The sequence below is a fragment of the Grampus griseus genome (genome assembly GCF_964374135.1).
Source record: "Grampus griseus genome assembly, chromosome: 2".
In the NCBI taxonomy this organism is placed as follows: domain Eukaryota; kingdom Metazoa; phylum Chordata; class Mammalia; order Artiodactyla; family Delphinidae; genus Grampus; species Grampus griseus.
The window spans coordinates 134,866,118-134,894,095 of record NC_139018.1 but is presented as its reverse complement, the minus strand read 5'-3'; the positions used below and the strand labels follow the sequence as shown (position 1 = coordinate 134,894,095).

Sequence of the window (27,978 nt, the reverse complement as noted above, 5' to 3'; positions counted from 1 at the left end):
GGATAAGGGATGTGACACATTTAACACAGTTTCTGGTACCCAGGAGGCATTGTTAAATGGTGACTCCATACCTTGTGAGAACTGGAATTCTAGGGATGTAATTAGGACAGGGTCTGTTGGGCATGGAAATCAACAGATGGACCCACTGATTGGAATTGGGATATAAGGTAGGGTCTTGGCTCTGACAATACTGGGTCTTGGTTTCCAGAACTGGAGCTAGAAAAAAAAAGAGCAAAATAACATCAATGCTTAAACAGTGTTTACCAAGCAGGTCAGGCACTGTTCTAAGTACTTTATGCACAGCCTTACGGGTTAAGTACTATTATTATCTCCATCTTACAGATGAGAAAATTGAGGCTCAGAAAAATATGTGCATGATCACATGGCCATTATGTGGCAGAATCAAATTTCAGGCACAAGCTCTCTGGTTCTGGGTCTTTAGCAACTATTCTTGCCTATTTAAGACAAGTACAAGGTCAGAGTGGCCCTGGTACCACAATGCTGAGTTTCAAAAGTAAGCTGAGCCCTGGGAAAAATCGTCCTGGATATTTCTTTGCCATACATTTCTAGATGTAAAATTGTACAGCCACTTCATGCCAAAGTTAGAAAAGCTGGCCTCCTCATAACAGAAGCTGAGCTGTAATAAACCTGCCCTGTTGCCAAAAGCTTGATCTACCCTAACAGAAAACCCATAACACAAAATCGTCTTGTATTGAAAATCTCTTGCTCGCTTTATATTTCATTCTTGTATAAGACTTGACCCCTTTCATGGGTTAATCAATGCTTCCAAGGGCCTCTCTGACCACTGCTCTTTTTCACCGGTTTAAGGCTCCTTCATTTGGTATGAATCTGATGTCTAACCAAGATTTCCTCCACATTACACATGAAGCACTGGCACTAATAAACATATTTGTTTAATTCTGAGAGTATTTTGTCAGAATTTCCACATTTCATAACATTCTTCTCTTTCCTTTCTCTGTACTCCAGGGTATAACCTTCAGTAGCAGAACAAACCAGGCCAGTCAGCAAGTTGCCAAGTCCCACAGACTCCTTGTCAAGGAGAACAGCTGGACCCATTTCTAATCAACGTCTCCAACACAATACCCTTGGATTGCTGCAGGAGACCAGACCAGGATTTGAAACTTTCCAAAGACTTCCAATAGACATTGAGTGCACATGGATACTTAGGTCGCCTTTGAGACCAAGGCGAAGAATACAGGTGTCACGTTCACCCAAGAAGTCTACATTTAAACAACTCTGTACATAGAATGGATGATGTTTATTGAAACAGCCCAAACCTCTTTCACAGTGCAAGGGATATAGCTCAAGAGGCAAGCAGGCAGTCCCAGAACCAAGGAATGGATGACTACAAATATCATGACAACTATGAGGGCTATGCCCCCAGTGATGGCTATTATCGTGGTAATGAATCCAATCCAGAAGAAGATGCACAGAGTGATGTTACAGAAGGCCATGATGAGGACGATGAGATCTATGAGGGCGAGTACCAGGGCATCCCTCACCCAGATGACATCAAGGCCAAGCAGACCAAGATGGCGCCCTCCAGGGTGGATGGTCTTCGGGGCCAGGCAGACCTGATGGCCGAGAGGATGGAAGAAGAAGAGCAGCTGGCCCACCAGTACGAGACCATCATTGATGAGTGTGGCCACGGACGCTTCCAGTGGACCCTCTTTTTTGTTTTGGGTTTGGCCCTGATGGCTGATGGCGTGGAAGTGTTTGTGGTGAGTTTTGCCCTGCCCAGTGCAGAGAAGGACATGTGTCTGTCTAGTTCCAAGAAAGGAATGCTTGGTAAGTAGAAATTTTCAAAGGTCATTCTCTTTGTGGCATTAAAATCTGAAGGGGAAAGAGCAGTAAAATTTGTATAGCACCTGTCACTGTTAGGTATCTTAAATCTATCATAGTGTCCTTGCAACACTATCATTTTACATCCATTTTGTCACTAAGGTATTTTTATCTCAGAGAAATTAATAGGCACAGGTTTACAAAGCTAGTAAGTATTGGAGCTTGGGTGCCTACCCAGATCTGTCTGAGTCCCAAGCTCTTAGTTCTTCTTTCCAAGCCTTTTTTTTTTAAATTGAAGTATAATTAATGTACAATATTGTATGTTACGGGTGTACAACATAGTGATTCACAATTTTTAAAGGTTATGTTCTTTTTTCCAAGTCTTGTTGCCTCCTTGAGAGTCTGGTTTCTCTCTTTTTCATGTTAAACCATCTTCCATAGCCAAATGACAAATTCATTTTGTGTGTGGCAAGCCAGGGGTCTCTTCCACTCAGTACTTCTCTCTATGTCTTTCCAGAACCTGATAGCATCTGCTCCTGGTTTCTCTTGTATATAAGTGTTAGTGGGCTGAATGCCCATGTGCCTTGGCGATGAATACTGGGCTGAGCCACCCACAGAGCCCCTTCAGGCTGTTGGGGATCACGCTGTGAAGCACAGATGGATTCCATGGGATGGAGGACCAGCTTTGCAAATCATTGATGAGACTAGCACCATCAGAGCCAAACATCAGATATCAGGGCTTGCGGCACAGAGGATTCTGTGAAGTTAGAGAGAGGATGGGCATAAATTGTGTGACATAGAAGAGATTCATCAAAATATAGACAAAATAGTCTTGGTCATTAAATGTCCTGCAAAACATATTCATTCTCTAATTTCAGAGTCCATGCAATTGATTGTTTAGCAAATATACAGCTACAGAGAACTTACTGTGAGTCAGGTTCTTCCTCAAGACGGAGACATAGTTATGACCCACAAGAACTCAAAATCCATCTAACAACTTAGTTCATTCACTCAAAAGGTATCTCTTACTTGTGTACCATGTTTTAGTCTTTGTGCTCAGGCCCTGGGGAGAAAATATTGAACAAGGTAGATGTAGTCCTTGACTCTCAAAGAACTTACATAAAGTAGGACAAACAAGCATTAACGAACATAGAGAATTATCTGATTATGGTAGGGATACCTGCTATGAAACACTTTGTGCCATTCTGGTCCCAATGCTTGCTGTAGAGCAGGGATTGACAAACATTTTCTCTAAAGCTCCAGATGGCCTCTGTCACCACTACTCAACTTTGCCTCTAGCACAAAAGCAGCCATAGACAATTTGTAAACTAATGGGCACAACTGGTTCCAATAAAACTTTATTTACAAGAAAAGGCAGTAGGCTGAATTTAGCTTATGGGCTATAGTTTGTTGGCCCCTGATTTTGAGCCACAATAAATAAGATTGGGATATAATATAAAGAAAATATCTACATAGAGAATTGTCCCTGGAGGCTCTTAAAAATGGTTTTACAGGCTCACAGATAATAGAGATCAGACTTGTGGTTGCCAAGGAAGGGGAGTAGGGGAGGGAAGGAATGGGAGTTTGGGATTAGCAGAGACAAACTATTATATATATGATGGATAAACAGCAAGATCCTACTGTATAGCACAGGGAACAATATTCAATATCCTGTGACGAACCATAATGGAAAAGAATATGAAAAGAATATATGTATAACTGAGTCACTTTCCTGTACAGAAGAAATTAACACAACACTGCAAATCAACTATACTTCAATAAAATTTAAAAAAAAAGAAAAAAGAAAAATACGGGCCAATATCCTTAATGAATATAAATGCCCCCCCACAAAATCAGCCTTAAAGAAGTAAATTCTGACACATGCTAAAACATGGATGAAACTTGAATTATGATAAGTGAAATATACTACTCACAAACACACACACACACAAATGGTTTTATCCATTCCTGCTTAATTAAAGAGACATTTAAAATGATGAGAACTCTGTCAGATACGGCCATCAGGAAACCAGAAGAGACCAAGTATATGCAAACAAAAGAAATGACTCAATAAGCAAGACGTCACCCAGAGTTTTTAAACACCAACAAAATTTTATTTTTTAAAAATTATTTTTATTATTTTTTTATCAACAAAATTCAGCTGTGTTTCTCTAAGTTTCAATAGATTTTTTAAAAAGGGAAAAACCAAAACAAAACAAACCCCAACCTCCTGATCAAACCGAACCATCCCCAATTGATCTAAATATTGCCAAGACCATTATTTTGTTTTGTGACATTCTCAACTGAAACCTTGGGTCCCTATTAGTCCAAATTGGTATGTCAGTAACGCTTTCACTCCCTCTTGTTCTCTCTGCCACCCTGGTAACCTCATTAACAGCATGGTAACAGCTCCTGCTGGCTCCCAGGGCAAATGCTAGGAGTTGAGGGAACATGGACCCAATTTGGAGAGCCCACATTTGTGCAATTTTGCTTTCAGTGTTTATCATGAAGATGCTATGACTCAGCCCAAGAGGGGCAGGCAGACCCCTGAGCAGAGATGGACTCCCGATGCACTTTTGGGGCCCCCTTTATGGATCCAGGGAGGTGGGTGTTTGGAGGGTCTCGTGAGGCCGGCTTTTCCATGTGCTGTCTCATGTCAGCTTCATAGTCACCATGGTGCTTATAGGATTTTTATCCCATTTGTACATATCAGAAAACAGGCTCAGAGAGCTGTATTTAATGTCACATAGTAATTGCTGGAGCTGGGATTTCAACCCAGATCTTTCTGATTTCAGAGTCTGTGTTCATTCTGCTATACCATATCGCCTTTCTTTCACACATGGTCTTTAGGAAGGAGGTCATGCCATGGGGCAGACTTCTTTCCAGTCATCAAGCATCCCATAGATTACTTGAGCACCATGGATTGCTTCCAACAGAGACATAGCATGGTGTGGGGAACAGTGGTGTGGACACTGGTGTCTGGCCACTAGGGTTTGGCAACTGGCTATATTATTTATTTTCCAATGACCTTGGGCAAGTCATCACTTCTTTAATGATCAGTTTTCCAATATATGGAATAGGGTAATGACACATCTGTTGTGAAGATTCAGTGAGATAAAGCTGGTAAAGCAATCAGCTCTCCATGCCCCTAAACTACTGTTTGTTCTTGTTACTTTGTATTATGACAGTCTCCCTTCAGCATTTACAGTGAATTATAGTTGCAGTGAGACAATGGAGCAGCCTGGACCCTGCAGCCAGGTGGCCTGGGTATGAGCCCTTGCTCTGTCAATTCTTAGGAGGGTGACTTTGGGAATTACTTAGCTTCTCTGTGCCTTGGTTTCCTTCTCTGCAAAATGGAGATACTAATGGTATCTTACCTCATAGGGTTTTTGAGGGCTAAATGGATTTAATGCATTTAACTTGCCTGAAACAGTGCCTGCCCGTAATAGGTGCTCATTTTAGTTATTATTGTTGAGGTTGTTATTATTACTAAGTTGATTGCTTGATAATGATGACTCATCCAAATTCAGGACTAGATTTTCTCAGGTGACATTGCATATTTCTTTAACCCAAAGTTATTTATAATAGGCTTTTAAGGTCAAGCTTCCCTACCTTGGCTGGTAAAAAGGCCTTTTCTGTTCAAGTGCTAACCCAGTTCTTTCTTTCCCCTTCCTAGCTGTTTTTTTTTTTTTTTTTTTTTTTTAAGACAATATTTTTTTGAGAAGTTTTAGGTTCACAGACAAATTGAGAGGAAGGTACAGAGATTTTCTTTATGCCCCTTCCCCATACACATACATCATCTCCTCCTATTATCAATATCCTCTAGCAGATGTACATTGTTACAGCTGATGAACCTATATTGACACATCATAATCACCCAAAGTCCATAGTTTATTTTTACTTTAGGGTTCAATCTTGCTGTTACACATTCAATGGGCCAGACAAATGTGTAATGACATATATCCATCATTACAGTATCATACAGAGAATTTTCACTGCCCTAAAATTCTTTGTGCTCTGCCTATTCATCTCTCCCCCCTTCCCCAACCCCTGGAAACAACTGATTTTTTTTTTTTTTTTACTGTCTGCATGAAGTTTTTTCTTTTCCAGAATTTCATATAATTGGACTCATATAGTATGTAGCCTTTTCAAATTGCTTTCTTTTGCTTAGTAATATGCATTTAAGTTTCCTCCATGTCTTTTCATGGATTAATAGCTCATGTCTTTTTAGTGTTGAATAATATTCCATTGTCTGGATGTACCACAGATTATTTGTCCAGTCACCTACTGAAGGACATCTTGGTTGCTTCCAAGTTTTGACAATTATGAATAAAACTGCTATAAATGTCCACGTGCAGGTTTTTGTATGGACATAGTTTTCAGTTCCTTTGGGAAAGTATCAAGGAGTGTGATTGCTGGATTGCATGGTAAGAAAAAGTTTGGTTTTGTAAGAAACTGCCGAAGTCTCCTAAAGTGGCTGCGCCATTTTGCTTTCCCACCAGCAATGAACGAGAGTTCCTGTTGCTCCACATCCTCGCCAGTATTTGGTGTCTTCAGTGTTCTGGATTTGGTCACTCTGATGGGTGTGAAGTGATATCCCGTTGTTTTTTTTTCTTTTTGTGGTACGCGGGTCTCTCACTGTTGTGGCCTCTCCCGTTGCATAGCACAGGCTCCGGACGCGCAGGCTCAGCGGCCGTGGCTCACGGGCCCAGCCGCTCCGCGGCACGTGGGATCTTCCCGGACCGGGGCACGAACCCATGTCGCCTGCATTGGCAGGAGGACTCTCAACCACTGCGCCACCAGAGAAGCCCTATCCCGTTGTTTTAATTTGCATTACTCTGATGACATATGGTGTGGAGCATCTTTCCATATATTTATTTGCCATCTGTATACCTTCTTTGGTGAAGTGTTTATTAAGGTCTTTGACCCATTTTTAAAGAAGGATTTTGTTTTCTTATTGTTGAGTTTTAAGAGTTCTTTGTAGGTTTTGGATAACAGTCCTTTATCAGATGTGTCTTTTGCAAATATTTTCGACCAGTCTGTGACCTGTCTTCTCATTCTCTTAACTCTCTTTTATTTTAAAAAGAAACTGGGGGAGTTCCTTGGTGGTCTAGTGGTTAGGACTCGGTGCTTTCACTGCCGTGGCCTGGGTTCAGTCCCTTGTGGGGGAACTGAGATCCCTCAAGACCTGCAACTCAGCAAAAAAAAAAAAAAAAAAAAAAGGAAACTGAAAGTGATATGCCTCTGGACTTGACTCCTAGTTGATGTTCCAGGGAAAGAATTCAGAAGGACAACTCTTCCTACCCCCAAATTCGGGCCTCAAATTATAGACTATTTTGTTATTTTCTTCCTGGAAATGGATGAACCATTCAGAAAATAAAAGAAGCATCCCCAGGCCAGGTAACAAAAATATCTGGGTACCGCTGTGCCACTTTGCTGAGGTTTTAGAAAGATGAAAGTTTGCTTCCTTGAAGGGTTGTGTTTTAGTGAGTCACTTGTCTAGAACTGTCTCAGTTGGGGAAGAAGAAGTCCTGTGAAAATGTTGTTAGCATCGAAGGGTCAGCCCTGCTTCTTATAAAGTGGTTGGTCCCCTTTAAGACAAAAAGAATGCATTCATTTGTTAATTAGACTCTTTATTCTTATTTTTAAAAGAATTGCTGGACATTTCCGCATGCCTGTATTCCCTCTATGGCAATGCAAGACAGGCAGGTCCCAGCACTCAGTGTGTTTTATTCTAATGGTGAAAATAGAGTTCATACAAGAAATATAAAATACCAAACAGCACTATGCAATTATGCAATACAATATTCAGTATTATCCCTGTTATTCAAATATGAAGAAAACAGAGACAGTGTAAGGGATAGAACTTGAGGTTGGCAGGTTGTAGAGTTAAGTGGCTTGTTTTTATATCTGCTCTGCTGTCTAGTGGTTGTGTGACCTTGTGCTGATCTGAATTCTTCCTCTCAGAGTCTTCCATGATTTTAGGTGGTTGATGAATGAATCTATCAATATATTTCTTTTTAATCCCCTTCAGGTATCAATGTTATTTATGTATTTTCTAGCTATATGTAGAAAAAATCATTTAAAATGACTTAAAGATAGGAAGTTTAGGACTGTCTGGCATGACATTTGCTTTTTCAAATGACATCAAATTGTTGGCATCTCTAATCATTGTTTCCTTATAGCTAGGATACCACTTAGTATTGATGACACATGGACCAAAGCAACAGCATCCTTCTCTGCCTGCATTTGGTAAATTGCCACCAAAGTTTTCTCGTAATTGTAAAAATACCCCTTAGGCTGCAACTGTGGGTGATTCCTACCTTCATGCTGATCAAAAGAAAGAGAGCCTCATTTTTAGGTAAGAGTTCCACTTTTGCCTTCAGAATTTTGACTTCCTGGAAGGGTCTAGTTGCTCAGTGGGTATTTTGTTGGCTGTTAGTTTTTCTTGCTATCTGCAGCGGGAAGGCTCAGGGAGTCCTACGCTTCAGATAGTGATTTAGAACGTAACAGGGGACCCCTGGGGCTTGGTGTCATTATGAGCTAAGGGAGGACATGGAGCAATGTCAGATGGAGTGGATTCATTAGAATAAATTGCGTGTTGAATTTCCATAGCAGCTTGGAGATGGATGTGTTACTCTGCTGTCATGAAAGATTATCCTTTAATTGTTTTATATGCAAGTTCGAAGTGAACATCAGGGCAGAGCACTTGATTTATGAGCCACTTTTTCTTTAGCCCTGAATTCAGTGTGTCAGTTCCTGAAAGGAGGGGCCACCTGTACCCCAGAGCCTGGCACAAAATACGTGCTCAATAAATACTTACTTAGCCTCATGGAAACAAATACTCATGATGGTGAAATCCACCACTAAGAATTTTCATATAATCTTTTTGTGTTTGATTATATCAGTTGTCCTTATTTATATTTTTTAGATCATGGGATTCTTCAGAATAGAATGAAAGCCAAGGCCTCCCTTAATAGAGTCTACACTGATTGCCATATTTAGGAGTGTGGACTTGGTTCCACAGGCAATGCAAGAGCTATTAAATGAGGAGCTATTAAATGGCTTTGAGGAAGGGAGTGACAAGGTGGTTTAGGATGATGACTCTACTCCTGTGATTTTGGTACTGGGAGTGGTTCTAGAGGAACAGAATCTTAAGGATGAATTTACTGAATTGGTTCTGGAGCTTCTGGAATCAGTTCTCTAATCTGGTTAGATTTAGACACTATTGACTCTATTTCCTGTAGTAAAGAGAGCACTTCCTGTTCACACCATGATGTGGCAATAGGGATACACAAGATATCATCATTGGATACTCCTATTCAAATACTTACAAGAGGCAAGGATCTAGGTGAGCATTTTTGTCAAACTAACTGCTGTCAAAGTAACGAGTATGAGATTGACTGGTTGCTCCTAATATCATTGACAAAGTGGGAAAAGAAATTAATGAACGGAGGACTCGAATTCCCAGCACAAGCACTGCATAAATGACCCAAAATCTTCTATGTCTGCCCTGAAGGACACCTTTATCTCCTGAGATTGCTGACAACCAAACCCAGTATCTCATCCTCTGAGTGGCTGAATTACAGTGCAGGTTGAATTCCCAGCCTCACAGCATGTCTACTGTTAAAGTAAAGGCATTGATAGGGAAGAAATAGAATCCTGGAAGTTGGCATGGGGATGTGTGGGAAGACCCTGATGCAGCTGGGGACACTGAACTCCTAAATTTTGATCCGTTCTCTTCGCCAATAGAAGCAGGCCCTCCACTCGTCTTGAGGGGGTTAACCCTGCGTTGATGAGGAAGCTGTAATGGCCTCCCCTTAAGGCACCTGCCTTGCAAGACATTGTTGATTCTCCTCAGGACCCCCACCCCTCTTTTCTTCTGGACTTATAACTAAACTCAAGTCCCTGCAGGTCCCTAAAAGTGAGGGTCAAAATGTGACCCATGAGGAGTTCTGCTACACTGCAAAAGAACTACTTGGTTTTTCTAATTTTCACAGAAGTTCAGGGAATATGTGTGGGAATGGATATTAGGGGGGTGGGGTAATGGTGGAAGGAACATAAATTTGGATTGGGCCACATTAATTGATATGGACCCGATAAACAGAGATTTCTGCATTTAATGTTGAAGCTCGGGGAGTTAGAAAGGGCTCTACTAGTTTGGTCGGTTGGTTGGCTAAAACATGGACCAAGAGTTGGCCCACAGTAAATGAACTTGAATGCCAGACCTGCCTTGGTTTAATGTAGAGGAAGAGATTCAAAGGCTTAGGGAGATTGGAATGTTAGAGTGAATTTATCATTTAAAACCTATTCACCTGCCTTGGGGGGTTACACAGGACACACCTTTCACCGTGACTATGAGAAATAAATTTGTGAGGGGACCCCCAGCATCCTTGAAGAGCTCTGTGATCACTCTTAAATGTAAGCCAGACCTCGCAGTGGGGACTTCAGTCACTGAAGTGAGAAACCTAAATGCAGAGTAATTGGACCCTGGGTGGCAGGGGCCAAGGGACAGTACTTAACCACCAGAGTCAAGGTGGGCATGATTACTGTAATGGACAGCAGAGTCGAAGCAGTACCTGACTCTAAGAGACTGTGGTATTCCCAGAAGTGAAATACATAGGAAGCCTACTAAATTTTTATTTGATCTGTATGAGCAGAAAAATTCCAGGTCAAGTGAACAAAAGTCTAACCTGTCTCATAAAAACAGTCACTGCCCCTCAATTGATTCCCAGATTTGAGCCAGTTTATAGACCCAAAATCCATGAGTGAAGGGGAGGCTGGGTCCCCTTGAGGAAGGATCCCAGGCCGCTGCCAAAAATTTATACTGGTTCATCTTTCTTCCAGTCTTCCCCAAGGGACCTTTGGCTTTTTACCAGCGTGACTGTGCGTTGGAGAAAAGGAAATAATCAGACCTTTTGAGGATTACCAGACACTGGATCTGGACTGGTACTAATTCCAGGAGATTCAAAACATCACTGTGTTCTATCAGTCAGATTAGGGACTAATGGAGGCCAGGTGATCAATGGAGTTTTGGCTCAGGCCCATCTCACAGAGGGCCCGGTAGGTCCCCAAATCCACCCTGTGGTTATTTCCCCAGTTCTGGAGTGCTTAACTGGAGTAGACATATTTAGCAACTGGCAAAATCCCCACACTGACGAAAAATGGATTGTCAGGGAGAGAGACTAAAGTGGGAGATCTGACAGAAGTTTACTGGAGTACTCCAAGGGAGAAATATGCAATTCCTGGACTAGTACATAGAGGAAACAGTAGAAGCTGTTTGAGTGTTTTGAAAAATTGAGATTTTTTTATATAGAGCTTCAAAATATTTCTGCTATAAGCACCTTTTTTTTCTTATTTAATATATGCAAGAAAGAAAACCGACGACTTATGCAAAGAAGACAACCCTTCCTAACTTCAAGAGATTGACATTTTTACACAGCTGGCTGTGTTTATTGCAATAAAATCAGTGAATTCATAGTCAGAGGGTTGACTATGACAAAGCTGATGAGTAAATTCAATTTTCTGTGACAAACATAAAGGAAGAAAAACAATTTCCTATACAACCAACCAACCCATCAGCTAACCAAGCAACCAAAAAACCAGCATCGTAATTTCAAGATTAAAAGTTATTTCACAATTAACCCTTGGGTTAATTGTAACGGGGTTAAGAAAAATCTTGCAAGGAGACCTTCTTGAAACAAAACCCTCAGTTTTATGATGCGGGCTACATGTTAAGTACGGCTTTAGCTTTGAGTGAGGCATTTTTCCCATTTGTCTACAGCTGTTTTTTTTTTGTGCCTTTCAACTTAGTCCTACGTCGAAGGATAGAGCCTACCTCAGTCTGAAAGCATTTGTGTCAAAAACCAACTATCAACCACTTATTCGAACTTATGGATCCTGGATTTCTACTCTGATTTTCATCAAGATTGAATCTAAGCTATTTGGATCTCTATGTGTGTAGGTTTTAGTTTTACATGGAGTAAATAGCATTGTCTGGAAAAAGAGGGGGAGGGGGAGGGGAGGGGGAGAGGAGTACTTAGCTCTCAGGGCTGTTGGGAGAATTGAATGAGATCACCCTTCTAACTGTCCAGCTCAGGGTCTGCACACAGTATGTCCTCAGTTAATACTCATTCTGCTCTTCTGATCCATCTGACCCATCTGTTGGATCTTCTGATCCAACAACCTGATGATGTTCAGCTTCTAACTTGTTTGAACTTTCATTGTAGTGAAGATGTCTCAGTACATTCTGTCTACACTTTTTGCAGAACGTCTTTGGCCATGAGACCTTCAAAGACTTGAAGGTTTTTTGTTTTTCTCCACAGTTGTAAGCACACTCCTTGAGACCTAAATAAAAGATGTTTGGTAACTAATGATTTATTAATTTGGGGAATACAAATGTGCTAGTTACTTATTTATATGTATTCCCCTATATTTGTCCCCACCATGGAAAACTTTAGTGAATTAGAAAAAGCTCATAGGGCTGTTAATCCACATATTTGAAAATATAATCTTCAGACCATGGAAAATACAGCAGGAATGAATGGGAGAAATCCTTAAGTAAACTGTTATATTTACTGTGAATGGAGGGGAAGTTGCAGGGTTGGGCATGTCTCCAGATATTGCAGAATATCCCCTGGAGGGACAAAGTCACCTCCAGTTGAGAACCACTGCTCCAGGTGAGGGCTTCTCCCCTCTATCTGCCCATTTGAGTCACCTGAGGGACTGTTAAAAAAAAAAACAGGCCCTGGGACTTCCCTGATGGTCCAGTGGTTAAGACTCCTCACTCCCAATGCAGGGGGCCCGGGTTCAATCCCTGGTCAGGGAACTAGAGCCCGAATGCTGCAACTAAAGATCCCGCATGCTGCAATGAAGATCCTGCACGAGGCAACGAAGATCCCATGTGCTGCAACTAAGACCCAGCTCAGCCAAATAAATAAATAAATATTATTTAAAAAACAAAAACCAAAACAAAAACAGGCCTTGCTGTAGAATAATGCTGTCAGGGACTCTGTGAGTGAGGTATGGCATAGGCATTTTTTCACAGCTGCCTGGTGATTCTGTTGTGCAGCCGGGCTAGAAAACTAGGTAGTTTACACAGCTACTCAGGGTTATTAGGAGCTACTGAGTTGTCAGGGTTTTTTTATTGTGCTACCTAGGAATTCTACCCAGACGGCTTCCTTCTTGAGTTTGTGGTGATGGATGGGATATTTGCATACACCTTGACCAGTGTAAGGAAAATGGGGCTGTACCCAAAAATCTTGTTTACATTTGCAAACAAGATTATCAATGGATTTTGATATCCAAGAGATTATCAATGATTTTCATAGATACTCACATTTGATCTTGAAGTGAAACTGTGAGGTGGTCAGAGTGGTAATCCCAAGTTTATAGGATGAAGGAAGTGCTGCTCAAAGACCGTAAGTGATGCATATGGTTCCTAAGGTAGTTTTCTTGTCTTGCGTTGTCACTCATTGCCACTCATGTTCACTGTGGGTTACTTTATAGTAATGAGGTTGGAAGGTTTATTTTTTCATGTACGAATTTCTTCATAAAAAGCAAAGAACTAATGTTTAAGGGTTCATTATTTACCAGGACTGGTACAACCTGTTACCTTTCTTTTAAATTAAAATCAAATTATAATAATTATATTACTACCGCCACCAAAAATTACAGTTTGATAAACTCTTTTATACTAAGCATTTTATATATGACATTTCTGATCCTTATAACAACCTGCAAGGGAAGCATTATTTTCACTGTTCTACAAATGAGAAAACTTAGTCTCTAAGAGGTTAATGTAACTTGTCAAGACTAGTTAGTGATGGCTCTAGTAGTTGAAACCAGTTATGTCTGCCTGCAAAGTCTACTGCTGCTCCTTTACCTTGCTGTCCCATCTATGGAAGATGTCTCTAGGTGACCATTACATAAGTAACCTTGAGCAACCTTTACACTAAATGCATGACTCTGATAAGATACAGTTGCCAAGTAGGCACTGGGCCTCCATCAGAGTGCTAGAGTCAGTTACAGCTTATCTCTGTAGGTGAGAGTATGACGTAGTCCACGTCCCAGCCAGCTGGACCAGAAAGGCCAGGTGCCGATTTCACCAGGGACTTGCAGTGATCTGAGGCATAGATTGTGAGCCCAGAATAGGCTGTCATATTGCTGAAGAGCAACACTGCCATCCACCCGTGAAAAGGGTCCCAAGGAATGCTCCATCACCTTTTTAGACCAGAGCAGCAGAGGCACAAAGGACTTCCCTACCCTCCTTCTGCCAGGAACCACATCAGACAATGGAACACTCTTGTCCAATGTGGAGTTCACGACTATACAGCTATCATGGCCCTTTGCAGGCCAGCAGGTGTAAAATCTCTCTGTATTTATAACCCTTGTGCAGCACAAGCCCACATGAGTTGGGTTTTTCTTTGGAAAGGATTGATTTCGTTTCCAGAGAAGTCTCAGATATTAGCAGGGCAGGGAGGAGGGAAGGGAGAGTCAGATAGATGGTCTTGGAAATGTAATAGCCTTTGACATGCCCCCTGGGGTCCACTGAACAGATTGAATGTGAGCACTCTTTTCTCCGTTCAGACGGGCCCAGGCTGCTCAAATGTGCAGAGTGAGCATCATCTGTTTCAACACCGGAGATTTTGCTGACTCAGAGACATATATCAGTCTCCACTGGGGACGTGCAGCAAATAGCCTAAAGAAGTCGCATCCTTTCCTTGGCCTCTCTGCCTCACCTCTCCTTGGGTCCTAGAAAGGAAAGTCTCATCCTTTGAAGGAGATGTAACGACAGATTATAAGGCATAAGCCATTACTTACAACATTATAGAATCGTCTAATATTAGAAGTGAAAGGGATAAAGGAGAACTCCTAACATGCCTTTCATTTCTAACTGGAGGAAACTGAGGCCCAAGGAGGAAGCGAGTTCTTCAAGGTCACAAGCTCTGAGAGCAGGACCTGGGCCCCCGGCAACTGGCACAGAGGGCTTTCCTCTACACAGAGTTGCCTTGCCTTTTGCTCTTAAGGAATGACTATGTAAATCAATCAGATGATCTTTCATCTGTATGCTTTCTTTTTTAGGAGGCGATATGTGTCTAGGATGTATTCAACTGCCGGTAACAATGACTTTGAATCATGAAGATGTTTATTCTTTACTTATCAAGAATTCTTAAAGTAGGTGGTTCCAGGGTTAGGTCAATGGCCTACTGATGTCAGGACATTAGGCAAGGACATTCTTCTGGCCTTTCCGTCATGGTCGTAAGCTGACCACCGTAGCTCTATGCTCTACATCCTCCCATGATGGCTTTCCAAGCAGGAAGTGAGAGCGAGGGTGGCAAGAAAGTGCCTCTTCTGCAATGTTCTCTCTTTTATTGCACAAAAACATTGCCTAGTAGCCTTTGACAGACATCCCTGTATGTCTTATTGCTCTCCCTCAATTAAGAGCTGGATTCAGAGGACCATCTTAAGTTAACTATGCTTCATCCCCTAGGGGTGTGTGTGTGTGTGTGTGTGTGTGTGTGTGTGTATTTCTCTGAACACATTTTAATACCTAACAAAACCACGCTTCCTTTAACAAGGAAGAAGAGGGAAAAAGTCCTGTTGGGAATGTGACCAACAGAGTCTACCATATGTATAAACACTTTAAAGGTGGACAGTCTGACTTAATATTTTGGCTCTATCACTAACTACCTCTACCATCTTAGACAAGTCACTTAGTCTCCCTGAACTTTGGTTTCATTATCTATAAGATTAAGATATTATTAGTACCTACCTCACAGAACTATTGTCAGGGGTGATAAGATAGTGTACATCAAGGGCTCATCAAAGTGCCCAATAAGGACCCAATAAATATGATCTTGCTTTGTATATATATATTTTTTATCTTATTGAATAACTCTTTAAGGAATCAATTATTTATTGAGTGGCTCATTGATGAATGACATACAAGTGCCTCCCTCATGGAAGTAACGTTTTAGGGGGAAACAGACAATAAATGAGATGATTCTACCACCCCCCCACACCTTCCTAAACTCCATTCTTCCATTGGCAGGAGCAGGGGGTGATCCAGAACTCAGGGTGCTCTAGGTAGGTCCTTCAATACTTCTTTTCCCCCTAATACTACCAACCGTGCTACCAAAATTGGTTTTGAGACCTTCGGGAGCATGTTTACACCCTTTGTCACTGTACGTGTTGGTCACCATGAGAGGTCCATGTCTCCCAAGATGTTCATTATCACCCAGACTTTCATTCCCCTATGGCACTGTGCATCCTTTTTTTTCCCCTATCTCATCTCCCACCTCTTCCCTTAATGTCATTTGCCTTTTTGCTACAACTGAAATGTATTCTTCTCTGAGGATGTTACTTAGCCCTGCAGTCTTAGTGGGTGGCTGTTTCCTTTTTCATATTCCACACCCCTGTACCATTGCTCCTCCTGGCTCCCCCATGACATTTCCAGACCATTCTCCCTTCCTCCTCCTTAAAACATTCCTCATTTGCATCTCCTGTCCTCAGAGGGTATCACCTAGCATGCATCCTTGTTGCAGTCATCTACTGGCCCCCTGTGTCATGCCCCCTCATTCCTTGAGGAATTTAGTGCCAGGTTTACTGTCACTATTTCCATTATAATTCTTGGTGATTTCAGTAAGCACTTTCCAATATCCTAGTTTCTTTCCTTAAAGTCTTCTGCAATGATATCCCCCCTTTCTAATCACCTACTGTCCTGGTCTTACCCTAGGTCTTATTGTTATCAATTACTCCAACCCCTCCACAATCCCAATGTCAAGTACCCCTTCTTCTGTCTTTCTAGCTCACTCTATCCAGTCTTCCAGCTCCCACAATTGTTCAACCTCATGAGACCTACAGCCTTTTGGTCTGTCACTCACCACGCTTTTGTCCTCATCCCATTCTTCACTGAACTTAAATTCTGCGAGCCAGAATCATAACCGCCATCAACTTCCTTGTGCCTCTCTTTTTTGTCATGTCCCTCAGCTCTGGTTACACCTCACTCTTCATCAGTCTGTCCCTGTACCCTGTAGGTGAACATGGCTGGTGAGATACACACCATGTTGTCCACTGGTCTCACTTTAAATTTATTGTCAATAACCTCAAGGGCACCGTTGTGCTGCCAGCCATCATCCTTCATTCCCCTGAATTATTCACTTTCCCAGTCTCCTTGATGACAATTTCATGCCTCATCCTCTGTTTGCCAGTTCCCAGCGCCTCCTCCCCATCTTTAACCTCAGCATAATGAACTCAGTTCCTCTTTCACTGAGAAAACAGAAGCAACCAGAAAAGAACTCCCACAGTGCCTACCTCCACACTTACGTTCCTAACTGCCCCTGGGCTTACATCTTATTCCTGTTGCTGTGGAGGAGCTACGAGGCTCACCTGTCTACTCTCAGGCTAGATTCTCATCCACTTTCACTTCCCCAGGGTACCACTTTCATAATTCTCACCTTCCTCTCCCTCATCTATTTTTCTGTCTATCTCAAGTCATTCCCATCAGCACACAAACATGATACAGTTTCTCTAATCCTGACTTCACACACATCTCTTCTGTTTTCAGTAAAACTCACTAAATCCAAGTCCTCACTTTCCATTTTTGCTCAATTTTGAGCAGAATTTAGTCCCCAACACTTCAGAAAACTGTTCTTGTCTATATCACTAGTGACCCCCACTTGGTCAATCGAGTGGTCCAATCTCAGTCCTCCACATTCCGGACCTGTCAGCAGCAACTGTAAGAGTTCAGCCCGCCTGCCTCCTTGAAACACTTTTTTTATTGGATGTCTAGGCTACCCCTGCCTCCAGTCTCCCTGCTGTTCCACTGGCCACTCCTTCTCATTCTCCATTGCTGGTTTCTCTTCATCTTCCTGACCCTTAAACATTGGAACATTTCAGTACTCAGCCAAGGAAGCTCCTCTCTATTGCCACTCACTTCTTTGGAGAGCTGATGCAATCTCTGCTTTACATACCATCTATTCTCTTGACTCTACCTTTAAAATACAACCAGAATCCAGCCACTTCTTACCATTTCCACTGCCACCAATCACTCCACTCCAAGCTGTCAGTGTCACCCACTTGGGATATAATGGCCTTCTAACTGGGCTTTGTGATTCCACCTGTCAGAGGGAGACACCACTATGGATGGTGTGGATGGGTGGTCATGGAAGCTTTGGAAGGAGCCAGCCATGCAAAGATCTGAACAGAGAGCATGCCAGATGGAGAAACAAGCAATGTGAAGACAGACAGGAAAGAGCATAGAACATCACTATCCAGGGGGTACTCAATACCTGATACAAAGGTAAAGAGAAAATTAAGAGTAATTGTCATAGGAATAAAAAAATTGAGATCTGACCCACAGGATACATTTTATTTCAACAAAAGTGTGAATACCCACTTTCCTAACATACTAATATTAAAACCTGTGCCGATCTCTGTCACATAGGGTTTGCAAACAATGGATGAAAATAATTGTTTTGTTAGTAGAGTGTTTTAAAAAGCAAGGAATTTTATTTAGAAATCAGATTTCCGGCTCTTTTTGAAACTCTAGGAATAGAGTGTGTATTTGATAACACAACAACTGGCTGAAGTTAAGTATGGCTGCTCCCTTTAGATGGGCCTGAATTCCGCCATTCCTACCATTCCCCATTAAATATGCCTGCTCAACTTCACTCATTTGCATTTACTGCTTGGCCCCTGTAGGCATCTGATTTTGAAATCTTTGGGCTAAGAGGTGAAAAGATTTCATCAGTTTGGATATTTGAGAGGACTCACAAGACTCCTCTGAGTATAGTCACATAGGCTCTTATTTAAAGGGAGAAAGAGAGAAAGAGATTGTAGGCAGGAACTGGACATTCAAAAGACATCCAGGCACACTCCCCAAGGTCCTTCTTATTCTCATATGGGCTTGTCTCCAGATAAAACCACCAAGATCTGTGCAAGAAATCTTCACTTTAGGAGACCTCAAGGCAGAAGTTCCCAGAGGGATTTTCTTGTCCCTCTGATTCTGTGGTAGAGCCAGGTTGACTAACCAGTTATGACACTGAAAACCATGAGTAAACAAATGGTCTCTAGGGATTACCAGGGGAGTTTCAGACTTTAAACAGCACATCACAAATCTCATTACCCTTATCTTAGCCATGAGTCAGAGCCAGATGTCTAGGTGTCCCAGAGAGAAAGACAGATCTTTTCCAGTCTGGCTTTAAATCAACTCTATGCTAATATAGAAGATAATGTTCTTTGAAGACAAGGTAGCCTGTTCAGAGTCTTTGTACCAAAAGGCATCCAAGTTTTGTAAGGTCGTGAGTTTGACCTCTGCCAATAACCAGCCTCATCACCTTCTGATCCCTGTGTGAGGCTCAGTCCTGCTGTCCCCATCCAACCATTCCTTTACCACCCCCAACCATCTGCTTATTCTAAGATAGCAAAGCTTGGCCCCCACCCTCTTTCTAGTCATCAGCTTGTCAGAGTTCTTGCTGTGGCCGTTCTCTGGCCCCTGCCCTGCTCTACCACTTCACTTGTTTCCACCTATTTATTTCTGTTATATTGTGAGTGTTTTTGAAACCGGAGGACTGGGCTGGACTTATTTAATCTCTATGCCCCTTTCCCACACTTGCTGATACATAGAGAAGGGGGCTGAGCAAATTTCCTTGTAAAGATTTTGGTTTCCATTCTTGATTTTATGTCAACTACTCCTGTCTCAGCTACTAACTCTGAGCCATACCCTGCAATTAATTAGCACTACCGTGATTCTCCTGGACTGGTCCTAGATGTCATCAGATACATGGTTCCATCCTCTAGAAGTGACCACAATGGCAGCCTCAACTTGGGCTTTAGTGGAATGGTTGAGGGACTGCCGAGGCTCACTGGGTAATGGTCATATCTGAGATGCCCACGGTGTCCAGGAGAGCTATCAGAGATGTCACACCTCTACTGGTTTTAGTCCAGGTGACACCTCTTCTTACGGGCACTGAGAGGTACCAAAAGGAAATCTCTGCTTTTCTAAGATGGCTCTAGTGTGGTGGTATGTGGACAAGGCAATTTCAGGGTTCTCACAACATCCTCAAGGAATATTTCTTAGTGCCTCTTCTTATCAAGAAGAGGCACTAAGAAATATTCCTTGAGGATGTTGTGAGAACAACATCCTGAGAGAAGATTAAGGGACATGACAGATACCCCTTTGCCCCAGGGCTAGCCCGGGGCAGAAACCTCACTAGTGTCCTGAAAGTTTTCTGTTACAGTTGCTTCCACGATGGCTGTAGGCCTATCTTCTACTCACCGAAGACATGGCTAGAGATCTGGGGTCTGGGTATACTTACAGGCTCACTGCTTGGCTCAGAATATTGCCTTGTGGCTTGAGCTTGGTTATGCGTCACCTGGGTTGATAAAGTCTCTGGGCTGACTTGCAGGGTCTTTAATTTCCTTTAAGTATTGCTGGAGAAAGAACCTCTTCCCGGTTTAAGACCCTATCCTTACACCATGTTGCTGAAGCAAGTGGCTCTGTCTCTGATTCCCCAATCCATCTGCAGACCCCTACCTCTGGATCTATTGGCAACATGCCAAACCTAGACCTTCCAGGACGGATGATTCTGCTCTTCCATAGCATTGTGGCTTCTCTCGAGCTGAAGAACCAAGCATGAGTGAATGTATTGCATCCTCAGGCAGAGTGACAAATACCTCCAACCCTGGTGTCCTTGAATAGTATTAGTGCACCTTTTCTCATGAGCTACTCCATAATTTGGGGCATTGATGAATCACCCAACTGTAAACGTGGATTTCTTCTATCAGATATTAGAACAATTTACTCAGATATTTCAATAATTGTGGTCAGAGAGGAAAGCTCCTAACCTCATCTATTAAATGAAAACAATACTTCCCTCACAGGGTTGGAATGACAAATTAAAATTATTCTATATATCACCTAGCATAGTATCTAACACATGGTAGGGTCTTAAAAGATGCTAATTCCTTTGTCCCTTCCTTTCTCTTCTCCACACTTGTTTCCAAATATCTTATGTGACCTTTTGGAGAGCTCCAACTTTCAGTAGACTGGGAAGGTTAACCTACTTCCAAAGATTCATTCACTTGAGTTTATCGGACACATAAAGTACTAGAAGAGTCCAATACAGTGACTGCCAGGTTGGTTTCCACTAGACATACTGTTAAAACCAAACCTTTTCTGTGCTAAATGCTTTAGACCCAAAAGGAAGTATTTACTTATCCCAGAAGTTTCCAAGCATCCAGATGTTATATAAACAAAGCACTTGGCCAAACTACCCAAGGCATCTGATTTCATAGGGGTATGCAGATAGATAACCTGATGTTCTTCCATGACTTAGTACCAAAGTGAGACTTCTCCCAGGGGTTCACTTATGTGTTCAACCTTTATCACGTTTACCACATGATAAAGCAGTAAACTTTATAGATCTGTGACTCCCAGACCCTAGTCCAAGAGAACATTACCCTTCAAGAAAGTATATTTGGATGAATAATAAAGAAGTGGAATAGAAATGGTTCCATCTGGAGATGCTGATTTTTATTCTTGCAAAGCACATGCATGCAGTCAAATAAATACTGGAGTGGCTGCAGAAAAAGGGAGCTCAGAAGTTTCCTAGGATATTAATGCACTTAATTTCTATGTATTCAAGTGAAAAAAATGTGAGAAATGCTTTCTTTGTCCTTGGTTAATTGCTAGATAAAGAAGATTATCCTGCAGGAGGCTCTTCTTTCCCATCACATATAAGCCAGCACATTCTGATTGTCTATCTCCTCAACGTGCTGCCCCTGGTGCTGCGGGTGTATTCTGTCTGTGTGAAGAGCATCTCTAGAGATGGCAAGAGGTTTGTGTTACATACCAGCTCTCTGGAAGGAAATTCAACGCTGGGTCTCAAGAAACCCTTTGACCTCATGATTTCATTTCTAGGAATCAATTCTGAGCAAATAACTAGCAACGCAGACAAGGACATATGCACAAAGATGTTCTTTGCTGAGTTACTTATCAGTGGAAAAAAATAGGTTATGGAACTTCCAAGACAGAATGGTCTCCACCATGTAATTGTATGTGTACAAATACAAAGAATAAAGTACGCTAATAACAGCTGTCTTTGAGTGGTGGTATGATAGTTTTGACTTTACCTTCTATACATTTTTAATGTATTTTTCAGAGTTTTCTACAGTGGGTGTGAATTATTTTAATATTATTTTGTTTATTTCTTGAAAAAATATTAATGGAGTGCTTACAAGGTGTCATTCTCTGTGCTGGGTGCTAGAGACACAGTGGGAACTCCACTTGGACAGAACTGACAGGTCCCCTCCTCCCCCTCCTCTGGGACATGGCAGTCAAAGGCATTTGACAAACGTTGAGCCAATAAATACATAATAGCAAATAGACATATGTTATATGAAGGAATGGTAGTATGGTGCCGAAAGACAAGCAGAGATGACAGAATTTCATATGGAACAGGACAGGAGTCAGAAAACTATGGACTACAGGTCTGTGGCCTACAGTAAGCCCCCTACATACGAACGTTCAAGTTCTCGAACGTGTGTGAAGTTACAGCTTGCCCTCCATCTCCTGTTGCTGACGATCCTTCAGCTCTACCATCTCCCACCTCCTCCCCCTCCTCCAGTCAGTAACTCTTCTTGCCTGTTCACTCGAGGCCAGCCCCTGTACGCCAGTTGTTGCACTGTACTACTGTACTTTTCAAGGTACTGTACTATAAGATTAAAAATGTTTCCTTTATTTTTTGTGTTTGTTTTTTATGAATTATTTGTGTGAAAAGTATTACTATAAACCTATTACAGTACAGTACTTTATAGCTGATTGTGTTAGTTGGGTACCTAGGCTAACTTTGTTGGACTTATGAACAAATTGGACTTACAAACACGCTTTTGGAATGGAACTTGTTTGTATGGAGGAGACTTACCGTATTTTTGTTTTACATTTTTAAAGGATTATAAAGAAAAAAGGAAGAAGAATATGTCACAGAGACCACAAGACTTCTGCAGAGTAAATTATTTGCAAGTAAAATATTTATTCTCTGGCCCTTTACAGAAAAAGTTTGTTGAGTCCTAGTTTGGGACATCAGGGGTGCCTCTCTCAGGAGATGACATTTAATCTGGGAACTTAAGAAACAGAAGAGTTAGGGGAAAAAAGTCCCCCCCCCCCCCGCCACCAAAGTCTTGTTAGAAGAAACTTGAAAAAACTTTAGTCCAAAAAAGCTTTTTGTTGGAAGTTGGCTTCCTTTTCAGGTAAAGATAGAGGGAGGTACATTTAAAGGGAATAAATAAATAAGTTTTTTTTTAAAAACTCCTATAAATAAGTTTCTTAGGCTTGTCTTGATCCTCTTTTCTCAAATTCTAATATATGGTTGATTTGATTTTAAAATACCACCAACTTATTGTCATTTTTCCAATCCTGTGGCTTTCTCAGGTACCAGCCCATTCTAAGCTGCATTGCTCATAACAACAGTAGCAACTTTGATCAGTTATGTATTTACTTTCGAGCCAAGCATCCTGCTACGTACTTTCAACCCAATGTCCTACATAATCCTAACAACTCTGCAAGATAATCACTAGTATCTGAATTTTGCAAAGAAGGAGCAATGATCAGAGAAGCTGAGTGGGGAGCCCATGGTCATGCTGCTGGTAACCCATGGAGCCAGGACTGTGACCACAACCAGCTCAAGTCTTGTGTCTCAAGACTGGGCTCTTCCTTTTATGGGCACCTATCAGTGTGGGTTCCTCCCTCTTTTCCATTTTATTTGTGGTGTTACCACCAGTTGAAAGCCCTTCTCACCCCACCACATCCCCCTCCTTTCACCTCCATGCCCCTGCTCTGCAAGTAGCAGAGTGCTTTTGCTACCAAACTTCACTGTCCAAGGCAAAAGAGGAACTAGATAGAACAAGAAGAGCTTTTCAAAATGCTGTCATAGGGGGTCAGAACATGTGGCCTCCAAATGGGCCACTTTGATATAAGGATTATTTTGAGCTGAAGACAGTTGAGAAAGAGCAGACTTAAAAAAAAAAAAAAAGCTCTCTGCCCTACCCCACATTTGCCTAAAAGCAGGCTTAGACTCTAAATCATGGTTTTTAACTACCTCAAAAACCTTGGTGTTATTAGGGGGGACATTGCCTCAAGATGCCACTGAGCTTGTTGAATAGCATTGAAGGAGGGTAGACTTCCTAGCTTTCTAACTAGTCCCTTATCAGCTTCATGCTGAAGTAATTTTCCTTGGATAGGCTCATCTTTCTTCCATTCTTCCTTTTCATGGCGTCCCAAAACAGTACAGGGGAGGAAAAACTTTTTCCCTCTATCCTTCTAGGTTTGGTGGCTGGGGACCCTTTGAATTAAACTGACAAAAGACAGATTAACAAGAGAAAAACAAACAGACTTTATTGCCATGCACAGTGCATATACTTGTGAGTAACTCTAAGGATGGTTAGAATCTGGGCTTAGATAGCATCTTCACAAAGAACAATACATTTGTAGAGAAGTGACAAGACAAACTAACAGGATTTTAGGCTTCCTAGAGTGGCAAACTGTGGGAAGGTAAATCAATCTGTGGGGCAAACTAATACAGAGTTGCTTTAGTGAGGTTTGTTATGTAGATTCCTCTTTGTGCAGCACTATGTTGATAAGAGTCTCTGGTGATTTAGAGTCTAAGCCTGCTTTTAGGCAAATGTGAGGGACGGCAGAGCTTTATTTTGGGGTCTGCTCTTTCTAACTGTCTTCAGCTCAAAATAATCCTTATATCAAAGCGGCACATTTGGAGGCCGCATATTCTGATCCCCCTACGACAGCATTTTGAGAAGCCCTTCTTGTTCTTTCTAGTTCTTCCTTTGCCTTGGACAGTGAGGTTTGGTAGCAAAAGCACCCGTCCTGGAGCTAGGAGACCAGAGTGTAGTGCCAGCCGATCCCGGGCCAGCAGAGAGCTTCCGAGAGAGTCCCTGACCTTCTCTGATGTTCAGTCTCCTCATCCAGTACAGCTAAGGGATTGAACTCAATGTCTAATCTCTAAGATTCATCCATTTGCTTATGTGTCTGGATCAGTCAGGATGTAGTCAGGAGACAGAAATCATGGCAATTATTGGAACAGAGAGAATTTAATGTAAAAAATTATTAACTGGGTAAGTGAAATGTTTGTAAAAAGTATACTGAGGTAGTGAAGGCAAGGAGCAGCTGCACCCTTAGGACCTGGGGGAATAAATTAGAATTATGATAACTTAGAAGCTCAGGGAAAGGGGGCCCTATGGAGCCAGCTCAGATCTCTGGAGAGAGGGCCCAGGCTGGCTGGTGCTGCTCTGGAAGGGGAGGGGAGGGGAGGCGGGATGTGTCTGGTTCTGCTTTTTGGATTCAGCTGCTGCTGCTGTGGAAGGGAATTGCTGCGGCCAGAGAGAAAAAGTGTTGCGCAGGTGAAACGACAGGAGCAAAAAGCAGAGGTCCCCTCCTTGAAGCCTCCCTCTAGTGCCCCCCACTGGCAGGGCCTAGCAGGGAGCAGCCTGCAAAGTACTTGTATTAGTTTGTGGACAAACTAGGGGCTAGAAGGATGGCTTTGGAGCTGAGAGATAACAGCTCAATAACTGGCACAATGTTCACTGCCTGGGATTGCAGACTGGTGGCCCAGAAGCCACCTAGGGCCACATCTGATCCATAAACATGTCTTGTGTGACTATCACAAAAGTTTAATCAAGCATCTGTGTCTGGGTTTGTTTTTTTAGTCTGACAATCTTCTTCCTGAGAAATTCCACAGAATTTCATCCTTCATGATTTATACTTTTTAGAAACAAACAAATGGGAAGGCAGCTTGGAGATCAGCTATCTCAATGATCAGTTTACAGATGTGAAGGTCAGGCCCTTACAGGGTGAGAGGATTTTCTCCCAAATTACACAACCAGTGAATGAGATCTTTGGGTTCCAAAGTCAGGATTCTTACCACTTCCCCTCCCTGTCTTGTCCTGAAGCTGGGTGTGCTCTAGCCTCTTGCCACTCAGAGTATGGTCTGTGGACCAGCAGCACAAGTCTTGCTAGAAATGTAGACTCTCGGGCCCCAACTCAGACCTACCAAACTGGAGAATCAGAATCTGATTTTAAAAAGATACCTCCATGATTTTTGTACATAGTGAAATTCGAGAAGTGCTGAAGATAGCTTTATTGAAGTAAGAAAAAAATAGAACATTTATTGGACGCTAGTGTTTTTCTCTGGGGTGGGACCAGGGTATGGGGCGTGCAGCTTGGTTCTTAGCAAATGTCCTGACCATTCCTCTGATTCTTATCTTCTCTTCCCCCCAATTTGTAGGCCCACATATAGGCATGCAAAGACCACATGTGCACACACTCATACATGTGCATGCATGTGCTCCCTCTCTCTCTCTCACACACACACACACACACATACATACATGCACACACAACTTCTGAGCCATTTATGATCTGGCCTCTGTCCTAACCTCCAGCCCCAATCCCTCACCAGGGGTCCCACGAGTACTGTGTTCTACTCACACTGAACTACTTGCAGGTAGTTGCCCAAACACATCAGTTGTTCTTTCAGCCTCCCTGTCTCTGCACGTGCTGTCTGCTGCTGCCTGTGATACACCCCCATCACCAAGATGGAGACCTGACTGACTTCTATGTGTCCTTCAACAACAGCTCAATGTCTTTCTCTTGGAAGCCTTCCCATGTTGCGTGAGGTGTATCCAGGCTGTGCTCCTCCTCTGTGATTTTAAAATACCTGACATATACCTTTATTGGAGCACTGTTTCTCACCAGGAGATAATCACAGATTTTGTGGTTTATCTCCTTGAATGGAAAGAACATGCCCCACTGAGCAAGCCATCCTGGGGACCAGCCAATGAAGAAAGAATGAACTGATGCAGAGCTACGAAGTCTGACCAATGCTTATCCATAAAGAGCAGTGAAATATAGTAGTTGAAGCAGGGACTCTGAGGTCAGAAGTACTGGTCCCAAATCTTGATATTTCCATCAGTTGTTGACACTGGGGAGCTACTTTATCTCTCTGTGGATCAGTTTCCTCCTGTATAAAATAAGGATAATAACAGTATCTCCCTCACTGGATTGTTGTAAACATGAAAGGGGATCAACAATGCCTGTGAAATGCTTATCACAGAGCCTGTCTAGTGGCTAGTGCTCACCCCATGTTTGCCATTTTGCTGCTATTATATGATATATTAGGCTCCTTAAGTTTGTTCGGCACTTACTGTCCCATTATTTATTGCTGTATAACTCAGTGGCTTAAAGCAACCATAGCATCTATTTTGCTCATGGAGCTGCAATTTGGGTGGGACTTCCCTCCTCCCTCCCTTTTCCCCCTTCTTCTTTCTTCCCTTTCAATATATATATTTTTTTATTCCAAATGTTTACTGACCAAGTATCATGAGAGAAACACAAGTTTTCTGTTGGCTGAATGGGATGTTGGAAATTCTTGGCGGGGAGTTGCACTAAACTGAGGCCAAAAAATGTTGGAAGCCTAACAGACCTAACTGGAGAAAAAAGTTCCCTCTCTGCTCTGGTCTAGAAGTCTGAATTACCAAGTATAAGGAATTGTGTGAAACTACAGTGTGAACTGGACTGGTGGTGAGCTCCCAGGGGTCTAACTGGGAGTGGGGAGGAAGGGCAGGGCATCTCAGATGTGGGGCTCTTGGCCGTGGTCAAGGTGTTAGGTGGGTTGTCTAAGTCTGAGGAAGTAGAACCCAGTTCTTTCCTGGGGAAAGCCTGGGTGGACACACACAGGGTTTGGGACTTTTCCAATTGGTTGGGGCATCAGATGCTGGTAGGAAACTAGCATGGGGACCAAACACAAAGCCAGTCTTGCAAACTAGAACCACTTGGTGAGAATAATAGGGAAGCTACAGCCTGAGGCTCACCCAAGCACCTGACCGAATTCATTCTTGCTGGAGCTAGGTCATGGCAACAGAAGATGGTTTTAAGGCACCCTCATCAGTGAGTAAGGCAATCCCACTTAACACCTGATGGCTAAGAACCGGGCAGGATTAAGTCTGCTGGGAACCAGATGCTGAAAGCCCTTGGCCAGTCAGGGCTGGATCAGGCAGATAAACTCACAGTCTAACAGGAAGACTAACCCAGACGTTATTACAGTACAGCATGACCCAGGTCTGAGTTGGGTTTGCAAGTCTTGACTCATTTTCTCAAACACA

The 27,978-nt window shown here is 42.4% G+C and overlaps 1 protein-coding gene across 3 annotated transcripts in view; it reads left to right on the top strand.

Annotated features, from left to right (window-relative positions):
• Positions 1-1,343: 1,343 nt before the first annotated feature.
• The window catches only part of SV2B (synaptic vesicle glycoprotein 2B), a gene marked incomplete at both ends in the record, with an annotated part of 75,704 nt that continues 49,069 nt past the window's right edge, over positions 1,344-27,978 (top strand). For 2 of the 3 annotated variants that reach the window (XM_082647955.1, XM_082647954.1), the window contains one exon: positions 1,359-1,809. In XM_082647955.1, coding sequence (XP_082504081.1) covers positions 1,359-1,809 — 451 coding nt within the window. Of the gene's footprint in view, positions 1,810-27,978 lie in introns of all 3 variants that reach the window. The other variant, XM_082647953.1, reaches the window with a different exon arrangement.